Genomic DNA, 10,749 nt, shown 5'->3' on the forward strand with positions numbered 1-10,749 from the left:
AACTCTCCTGATACAGAACACCAGTATGTTCAGTTTTGGTTTTCTATGACTTATCTGTAGAAATCCATTGACTGATTTGGTTTACACTTTGCGTGTTGTGGATCATAATGTACTTTCTCATGCCTCTCTAGAGCATAAAACTCTCTACCATTTATGCAGCACCATGCAAAGGTATCAGCAGCATTAGATACTGAAATCTAGTAGTAGACAATTGTAAAGCAGATTAGACCATTGTAATTGTGTTTTGCTGAATTCTAGCACAAGGCCCGGCACAGTTAGCCAATATAGTAGCACCTCAAAGTTACGAACACCTCAGGAATGGAAGTTGTTTGTAACTCTGAACAAAACATGGTTCTTTCAAAAATTTACAACTGAATGTTGATGTAATACAGCTTTGAAACTATACTATGCAGAAAAATGCTGCTTTCCCTTGATTTTTTCAGTAGTTTACGTTTAACAAAGAACTGTATTTGCTTGGGGGGGGCGGTCTCTGCTGCTGCCTGATTGTGTACTTCCGGTTCTAAATGAGGTGTGTGGTTGACTGGTCAGTTTGTAACTGTGGTGTTCATAACCCTGAGGCACTACTGTACAGTTACGCAAAACCATTAATATAATCACTAACTGAATGAAACTATTACACATTAAGGATCCACCTTCTCTGTGACAATCACAACACAGAAATCTTCCCTTCTAAATACCGATACTGTCATAATAACAAGAGGTTTTGCAATATACCTCAATGAAGGTGTCATATGCTCTTACTGACATTTTGCATACATGGATCATTCTTGGTCAGCTTGAAGGGACACAGTCTCAAAATGCAAAACTTCCAATTATATTTGCAGGCACATTTTATGAAATAAGAATTTCATTGCTCTTTCACAAACAACAACAACAACAAAACAACAAGACACTAAAAAAACCTCATGCCAGCTGCCAACAACAGGCCAGGCCATACGCTGTTCTCAAAAAACCACCCAATTTTGTGAAGCCTCAATTTCAGTTTCTCCACTCCACAGACTTCATTATAAAACTGAAGAAAGTATAAAAGTGTTGCTTATAGTTCTTTGAGAGAGCCCATTTGATAGAAAGACCATGAGAGCATTTAGTCTCTAGAAAGAGCAGCCAGGCCATTAAATACCCTAGAACAAAACTGGCAATTTTTTTTTTTTAAAGAGTTTCTTTAATCTCTTAGGAGAAGGGGAAAGAATTAAAATAATGTGAGTATGCTATTATTTACAAAGAGATGGGGAAACACATAAGAAGTCAGAGAGATTATGTTGTATAAGTTTTTTAATTAAGTTTCCTAAATTAGTCTTACTTCCAAAATGGGCTCTGCAGTATGAGGAAGAGGGAGATGTCTATGCTGATTTCATTAGGTTCTGCAGCACTTCAACAATTTAAAAGATTTTTCTAAGGAACAAAATAATCCTGTGAGAATCACTGCTTTCACCCTGTAATGGCAGAAATAACCAAGGCATTGTACACCGAGCTGTCAACAAAATTTATGTTGATCAAAAAGTGCCATAATTACATCACTATTGCATGTTCACACTATGCTCCCTCTGCCCACCGAGTGCATCCACAGTTGGTGCTCTAGGATCGGCAATGAGAGCAGTGCTCTGTGGGTAGCTATCCCACTGTGCTACTTGCCATCTTCTGCAGCTAGGACTTGTGGGAAGGCGGAGTGAAACACAGTGCATCATGGGTGTGGGCTCAACATCCCATGATGTATTATTTTCTGTCCCCACATTCCATGGATTTCCAACTGCTTTTCGCAGCATTTTTCCAACAGCCCGTTTACTGTGCACCCGCCATCTCTGTGCAAAAGGATGGATCCCGCACTGCTCTCTACTGTTGTGGTAACTGTTAACACATCGCGCATGGTCATGCACTATATCGTGAGCTCCCAATATGAACAGGAATCAGAGTTGCCTGACTGTTGTGTGCCATGGAAAGAAACAACACCAGATTACTTTTGGCATTCATGGAGCACCTGCACATGGTGAACCATCGCTTTTGGGATCGGGAAACAAGCATAGAGCGGTGGGATTGCGTCATTATGCAGGTCTGGGATGACGAACAGAGACTACAGAAATTTCCCATGTGGGAAGCCACCTCCCTGGAATGGTGTGCGGAGCTCGCCCCAGCCCTGCGGTGCAAGGACACCAAAATGAAAGCAGCCCTCTAGGTGGAGAAGCACCTGGCGACTGCAGCATAGAAGCTATGGACTGGGAATGGCTGAGCCATTACAAACATTGAATCTATCTCCCCTTGTAAGTATTCTCACACTTCTTATCAACCTGTCTGTACTGGGCTATCTTGATTATCACTTCAAAAGTTTTTTTTCTCTTACTTAATTGGCCTCTTAGAGTTGGTAAGACAACTCCCACCTGTTCATGCTCTCTGTATGTGTGTATATATATCTCCTCAATATATGTTCCATTCTATATGCATCCGAAGAAGTGGGCTGTAGTCCACGAAAGCTTATGCTCTAATAAATTTGTTAGTCTCTAAGATGCCACAAGTACTCCTGTTCTTTTTGAGCATAGAAGCTAGGGACTCCAGATTGCTACCGGTCAGTTGCAAATCAGTTTGAAGTTGGAAAGTCAAGTGTTGGGGCTGTGTTAATGCAAGCATGCAAGGCCATTAATTGCATCCTGATACAAAGGACCGTGACTCTCAGCAATGTGTGTGAAATAGTGGATGACTTTGCAGAAATGGGATTCCCTAACTGCAGCGGGGCGATAGATGGAATGCATATTCCAACTCTGGCTCTGGACCGTCTTGCGACTGAGTACATCAATGGAAAGGGTACTTCTCCAGGGTATTGCGGGTGCTTGTTGATCACCAGGGGTGTTTCACTGGGGTGGTCCAAGGTGGTGCATGATACACACATTTTCAGGAACACTGGCCTGTACAGAAAATCTAAGCATGGACTTTCTTTCCAAATCAGAAGAGTCCAGTGAGGGATGTTGAAATGCCCAGAGTGATCCTGGGAGACCCAGCATACCCCTTCCTCCCATGGCTCATGAAGCTTTACACAGGAAACCTGGACAGCAGCAAGGAGCACTTCAACAATAGGCTGAGTAGGTGCAGAATGACCATGGAATGTGCGTTTGGCAGATTAAAAGCGCGCTGGCAGTGCCTTTACAGCAGGTTAGATCTAAATGACAAAAACATTCCCATGGTCACAGTAGCCTGCTGCTCGCTCCATAATCTTTTGAGGCTAAAGGTGAAAATTTGCCCCAGGAGTGGAATGCTGAGGCTGGTCCCCTGGCTGCTGATTTTGAGCAGCCTATACAGTGGCTATTAGAGGGGTGCAACGAGGGGGTGGGGGGGCAATTCAAATCAGGGAGGCTTTGAGGCAACATTTTGATAATGAGCACCAGTAATGTGACAGAACTCTTCCAGGCTTCATTAATTTCATTTATCTTATTCTGCCTAAAACTTGTGATGATTCCTGAGTGGGATTTGTAAAAGCAATTGATTAAACTGCATGTATGTTTTACTACCAGCAGCAATCACTATGTGTAGTACACAAATAAAGATTGATTATCTTTCAGAGAGTTTGTTTTTATTAAACACCAATTAACACACACAAAAGCTTTGGTGGGAAGAGAGGCAACAGTGCAGGGCACTGGAGGCTCTCATAGCTGTGCATAAGTCCCACTATCATTTTGGAAGCTGTCTGAAGGAATGGAATGAACTGGATACCGAAATGTTCTGGAAAGTTGCAAGGAATGTGAGAGAGAAGCTTGGGGAGGGAATGGAAAACAATTCTGTATCGCCTGCTGGGAGGGAGGGGAGCAGCGGCAAGCATGCATCTGTTCTGACTGTAGCGTGATTATGGACTTCAACATCTCTGTTTGTTCCTCCACCACTTTTATTATCTGCTCATGGGCATTTAGAATGAGAGCCTCGCTGTCCTTTCTGTCCCGCCTTTTCAAGAGCAAGTTAAGACAAGGTACTCTCAATGCACTCTCAGAAAAAGAGACTAAGATCAAAACAGACTTTGATCATGCAGTGTGGCTTCTAGAACACAAGGCCAGTCTAGATCATCACACCCTGGCCATATTGTGAAGTGTTTATGTAGTTCAAAAAAAAGTTAGCAGGACAGTTAAAAACTGTTCTTCTATTAGAATGCAAGTTCCGTGGAAGAGAGTCCACGTATTACAAGTTTGAAGAGAGTCAGATGTATGCCCATCTGTAAGTAATATGCTACACCTAGCAATTTTTCAAGAGATCCTGATTCAAAAGCAGCCTAACCAGTGAAGTTACTTGCTCCATCGCTTTTGGCAAAAGAAAAAATAGGTTCTGTTTCTGTCAAGTGACCTCTTGCACATGCCAGACTTGTGTCAGCCCTCACTATTGCAAAGTTTCCTCAATATAATGTGGTATTGCTCATATCCTATAAATGGATATATAGGCAACACCAGACATTACTTCACTGAAATTCTAACAGTAAACACAAACCACAAGTCACATTCCCCTGCTACGTAGATCCGACCACCAGATCACAAGACGAGGAGAGAGAGAGAGAGAAGAGAATGAACAAGTAGGATCATATCAGCCACCATAACATCTTTTGTTCCACATTCTGTAATACTCTATATTTGATCTTGAAAGGGCCCGTGGCTAAAAAATAAGAGCATGGTAACCTGGTTTAAGATGACCTTTGGTCATGCGTCTAGTATTTAAATACATACCCAGGACACTGCTATTGCAAAATACTCTGGTATACATACAGTACAATCAGAACACTAGTACTGAGGGAACAGCTACTGTGTAATGCATTTTTGACAGCTGATTGAATTTTCAAGCACACCTAAATGACATGTACTTCTAAATCATTTAGGTGTTTGAAAATCCCACATTGTCTCTCAGACGTCCCTTTTCCACAATCCTTCAACCTTCGCTAAAAGGTAAGTAGTTTGCGTAGCAAGTGCCTTTGCATGCATACACACATACATCTGAGCTCTTTGCTTTCTGCATATAGTTCCCCATCCCCAATCTACCCAAGGGAATCACTGTACTAAACTCTGCAGAGCATTTTCACTCTCTCAGAAACACTCTTCCTAGAACATTGTAAAACTCGCATTTAAGGATGCTGCCCAGCGTAACTGAGGGGAGGTAAAACCAGCCATCCCACTCTTAATGTCAAACAAGTCTGCCAATCACTATATTTATCCTATATACAGAAAAGGAAATCAGAGTCATATAAGAGAGTATGGTCATGGCTACACTGGAAACTTCAAAGTGCTGTCGCGGGAATGCTCCCGCAGCAGCACTCTGAGGTGCAAGTGTGTGGTCACGCATGAGCGCTGGGAGAGCACTCCTGGTAATCCACTTCCACAAAGGGCTTAGTTCCCAGCGCTCGTAGCCTGTTTACACTAGCGCTTTAAAGTGCTTAGACTTGCTGCGCTCAAGGGGGTGATTTTTCAAACCCCTGAGCCAGCAAGTTAGAGCGCTATAAAATTTAAGTGTAGAGAAGCCCTATGTGAAAATAAGTTGAACTACAACAGAGTAACATTCAAGAAGTAATAGCTGTCTTTGGAAAGATGGGATTTTGAGTTTTAGGACACAGTTCCTGGCAATCAGGTTTATAAACAACCTACATGCTTGTTCTTCAGCCCCAATCCCCAAATTCTATCCCTGCTTTTAATCTCCTCTGGATATCATCTTAGCTGATCCTCCCCAGGCCACCACACAAAAACCCTTTTGTTTATTGCTATAGAAAAAGTTCATTTTTATAGCAGCAGAACACAGCCCCAAGAGAGCAGTCAGATTGAGAGAGCCTAATATAAAGGAACATTGCAAAATTACACGTTTTAAATAATTAGCTACACAAAACACACAACAAGCCATAGAAATGAGCAATGCATGACATGGACAAATGACAGCTGTTTTGGGAATTAGTCCTACTTTGAGCAGGGGTTTGGACTAGATGACCTCCTGAGGTCCCTTCCAACGCTGATATTCTATGATTCTATGACAGCTTACTATCCCACAACACTTAGTAAATAAAACTAGAATATGAAGAAGGTGCATGTGTGTCTGTAATAAAGAGGAACCAATCTTCAAAGAGATCAGTTTCACTGATATATATATACTGGTGTGGGGGACAAAAGGGGAACAATGGATGAAAAAGATCAGTTCTCTCTGTGTTAATTGTCTAGATGGGCAAACACATCTATTCAGGGGAAAACGCTGTGGAAGCAAATCCCTTGGAGACAGAGGAAGATGGCAGGGGTCCCAGCCCAGTTAACTCTAACACAGGATGTATTCTCTCTGACAGGTCCCCTTCCTTACTGACTAAGCCCACCACTAGAAGTGCTTTGGAGGCAGTAGTTTCACAAAGCATGACTTAATTATTCACACATTTAACAAGCCCCAGAAGTTTCAATGACTTCCCATTCCTGGATCTAAGAACCTAAGAATGGCCATACTGGGTCAGACCAAAGGTCCACGTAGCCCATTATCCTGTGACAGGTGCCCCACAGGGAATGATTAGAACAGATAAACATCAAGTGATCCATCGCATGTCCCATTCCCAGCTTCTGGCAAACAGAGGCTAGGGACACCATCCCTGCCCATCCTGGCTAATAGCCATATATGGACCATGAATTGATCTAGTTCTTTTCTGAACCCGGTTATAATCTTGGCCTTCACAACTTCCTCTGGCAAAGAGTTCCACAGGTTGACTGTGCCTTGTGTGAAATATACAAGAACGGTAGTTTGCAAATCCTCATCAGAATGTGAAATCACTCCCTAGCAATAGGACAGGACTGCCTTTGTCCAATATGTTTTACTCTTCTAAGGCCATAGCTACACACAAAGTTGCACTCGTTTAACAAGAGTTGTGAATTTATACTTATGCAACTTCACGGGTAGACATACTTATATTGGTTTAAACCCAGTTTATTTCAAGTGCAAGGTACACCAATACATCCTGTTTTAAAACAATGTAAGAGCGAGCATAGATACACAAAAACTCGTAGCGATTTCACTAAAGCCAGATTTCCACTAAACCAGTACAACTTCTATGTCTAGACAAGATCTCGGCTGGCACAACCTCACTGCATAACCTCTTAGCGTCTTTAGCTTCTCGGTCACACCACCACCTTTCAGAAGCCAGGTTAACTCCACGGTCGCCACTAGCTCCCCCCGACAGCCCCTCTCCCTGGGGCGCGGCACAGCGCTCCGCGGGGGTGTCACACCGCCGGGCCCGCAAGAGACACACGGGCACTTACGACAACCGGGCCGGGGCTGCCCCGAAACCCCCTCTAAAGCCCAGGCGACAGCCTGAGCGGGCCCGGCCCGGGAGAGCGGGAGCCCCGGGCCGGCTCACAGCGATCCTCGCCGCCAGCTACCGGGGGAAAGGGCCGGTGCTCACCATCTTCGCCGCCTTCCCGGCTGCTCCGCGCAGGGGCCCTCGGAACGGGTCGGGATTCGCCTCCTCCCCGGGCCCGCCCCACACTCAGCCCACCCGGGCGCTGCGGTGCGGTGCGGTGCGGCTCGGCGGCTGGCCCCGGCGCGCAGGCCAGGCTGAGATTGGGAGCAGCGCCACCGCCTGTGCCTGTGCTGCCGGCCCGGAAATGGCCCCATCACCCGGCCCCGCTGCCTTAAGCTCAGAGAAAATGGCCCCGCCCGCCCCCAGGGAGGCGGCCGCAGCGCCCCCTGCTGGAGCAGAATTGATCCGACGACACTCCGCCGCAGGGCATCCAATTGACCCCAGGCGGTCCTGCGGGGTTCCCCCCGTTAACCCCTCGGCCCAAGGCAGGGCAGAACCTACCGCTCCTCAGCCTGGCATTGCTTTGAAGGGATGGTGGGTTGGTGTCACCTCTCCCCTGCAACCAGCCCCCCAGGCCGGGTTCTCCCTGCACAAGGGCTCCTCACCTAGCACAGCAGGTCAGAGGCTACTCTTTCTTCCTGCAGCCAGTGCGGAGATGTGCAGGGGACTGGAGGCTACCGGGGGTTGCAGCTGGTTGGGGGGGAGGGGGGGAGTTCAAGTTTTTGATGACAAACTTAGCCGACTTTCCTCAGGGGTGCTCTACTCCAGCAGCCGGCACAGCTCCTGGGGGATACAGGCGGCTGGCCCAGTTTAAAACAGCCCACTTAGACTAATGCACTAAAGCAGTATCAGGAAGGGCACTGGCTTGGTATAGATACACAGGGAGCACAGGGGTTGCTTAAGGTCATTGTGCATACACCATGCCTGGCCTGTACCATGCTTCTCTGTCCAGCTCAGGAGGGGACCCCATTATCTGCCTCCTCCCCACCCTTCTCAACACCTCTTTTCTGTCTCCCACATTCGTGTTAGTGTCAGTATTGATTCTTCTCTTTATCCAGCCTCTTGTACAATCCTGTCAATACTTTATTTTAACCTAAATCCACCCTTTCCCTATTAGCCTCATTGCTAAAGCTCTTGTTCTAGGTCTAGAGTCTCTCTCACAGCTTGATTAATGTGACCGCCTCTTCTCGAAGCTCCCTGCCTCTCACCTCTTGTTCCCTTAGTATGTCACTATAACAGTGCTGCTAACAATCCTACATGCTGGAGGTGTGAGCAGTCTACACCCAAATGAAAACAAACTAGCCCTCAGTTGTGTGCAATAGAATACTCTGACAAAAATACCCTTACCTTCACCAGGGTTTTATGATGTGAGATAGCTATAGTACCCTCTTCAGACTTTATCCATCCTCTTTCAAATATTAGCCTAGTCACCCAGGCTTCCACAGTTTACTTCCTTCTTTTGTGCCCAGCTTTTGAGTCTGGTAGAATATGCATGTGCGCCACACCTTTTAGCCCTTTCCTGTCTGTTTCCACATCCCTGCAGAGCTAACAGGAAGATAGACGGTTGAGATGGAGCCAGGGCCGGCTCTAGGATTTTGGCCGCCCCCCCGTTTTTTTCTTACCACACCCCCGGCCCCGCCTCAACTCCGCCCCTTCCCCAAATCCCCAGCCTTGCCTCCTCCCCCCAGGCTCTCAAGCCTAGGAGCGAGGGAGGGAGAGGGAGAAGCAGCGCGTGCGCAGCTTCTACTCGAGGTCTCCCCCTCCCTCCCAGGCTCTCAAACCCGGGAGGGAGGGGGAGATCCCGAGTGGCTGTGGCGCACGAATCAGCTGTTTCGTGCGCCGCAGCCGCTCAGGATCTCCCCCTCCCTTCCGGGTTTGAGAGCCTGGGAGGGAGGGGGAGCAGCGGTGCGCGAGCGGCAGCAGCGGAGGTGAGTTAGGGCGGCCGGGGCACATTTTTAGGGGCAGCATGGCCTGCGCCAGAATGCCGCCCTTAAAAATGTGCCGCCCCAAGCACCAGCTTGTTTTGCTGGTGCCTAGAGCCGGCCCTGGATGGGGCTACCAATACTCAGACACTTGGGCCCTGAGCCTGCCATGAGCGCTGCACAAATGGACCCTGAACCCACATTAATCTGATAGCAGGATGAGAACATTTGGGTGATATTTCAACACTTTAATTCTGGTCATGGATAGGCTTCAGAAGTACAGAAGGATTCCCCCCCAAAAGGGAGGGGGGGACACATTTAGGAGGGGGGTGGAATGATGAAGTTCTTAGGTGACCTGAACTGATTTGTCTTTCAGCCCTACTTTATTTTATTGCTGTTACTAAATCGTTGAAAGGAAACTACATCACCAGACATGTTCCTTCACTTTCTAGTTAAATTCATGTAGCTGGGACTACTGTTAGAAGACAGTGGTATCCCACTGCAACAAGGTGCTGGATGGATTTAACTATCAAACTCTTGTCATGCACTTGCCCTATGATATCTGGGACACTTCCAGAGGGTCTCCAGGGTTGAGGCTCCTCGCAACCACCTGCCCTTAAGGGGAGGAAGCCTTGTCTATACCAGTGGGGTGTCAGCTCCCCAACTTCACCGGCCACTGGCACCACAAGCACTCCTGAATAGGCCTAAGGAGGCCCTGCCATCTCTCTACAGGTTAACAATAAGCATACTCCAAACCCTGAGCATCTCCCTGGAATGTCCAGACCCTATTCCACTGGACACTTACAGTATTTAAAGATCTACTGCTTCCAAAGACACAGCACACCCCAGCTTACAAATTCCAATTCAGATCACCATTGTACTTACCACACAGCACTTAGACATGTTTACAGTGAAATCAAAAATAGGTTTCTTTAACAAAGCATAGGGATTCAAAGTAAATGTATTGGAAACAAATGGTTAATGTAAAATAAAATCATAATTAAGTCTAGGCTCAGAATGCATGTTAACAAGATACTCTCATGACTAATAAAGTTTTTCCTCACAAGCACTTTACAGCCAGGCTGGCTGTGACCCCGCTTTTATGAGACGCAACATGCTGTCATTTTGCCTCCTCGGTGAAGGATCCTGTGTTTCTTTGCATTCCCTGATACACCAGACCAGGGGTCGGCAACCTTTCAGAAGTGGTTGCCGAGTCTTCGTTTATTCACTCTAATTTAAGGTTTCGCATGCCAGTAATACATTTTAACATTTTTAGAAGGTCTCTTTCTATAAGTCTAGAATATATAACTAAACTATTGTTGTATGTAAAGTAACTAAGGTTTTAAAAATGTTTCAGACGCTTCCTTTAAAATTAAATTAAAATGCAGAGCCCCCCAGACTGGTGGCCAGGACCCAGGCAGTGAGCGTGCCACTGAAAATCAGCTCACATGCCGCCTTTGGCACACGTGCCATAGGTTGCCTACCTCTGCACTAGACTAATCCTTTAATTTTAGTCATAAAGAGGATGCTCCC

At 46.3% G+C, this 10,749-nt stretch overlaps 1 protein-coding gene across 2 annotated transcripts in view; it reads right to left on the reverse strand.

Annotated features, from left to right (window-relative positions):
• Positions 1-7,606, reverse strand: part of SGPL1 (sphingosine-1-phosphate lyase 1) — a 46,365-nt gene extending 38,759 nt beyond the window's left edge. Inside the window, exon 1 of one of the 2 annotated variants that reach the window (XM_005281867.5) lies at positions 7,397-7,606. In XM_005281867.5, coding sequence (XP_005281924.2) covers positions 7,397-7,399 — 3 coding nt within the window. In that variant the 5' untranslated portion in view covers positions 7,400-7,606. The remainder of the gene's footprint in view (positions 1-7,396) is intronic. The other variant, XM_042856885.2, reaches the window with a different exon arrangement.
• Between the last annotated feature and the right edge of the window lie 3,143 nt (positions 7,607-10,749).

The sequence above is a fragment of the Chrysemys picta genome, chromosome 7 (genome assembly GCF_011386835.1).
Source record: "Chrysemys picta bellii isolate R12L10 chromosome 7, ASM1138683v2, whole genome shotgun sequence".
NCBI classification, from domain to species: Eukaryota; Metazoa; Chordata; order Testudines; family Emydidae; genus Chrysemys; species Chrysemys picta.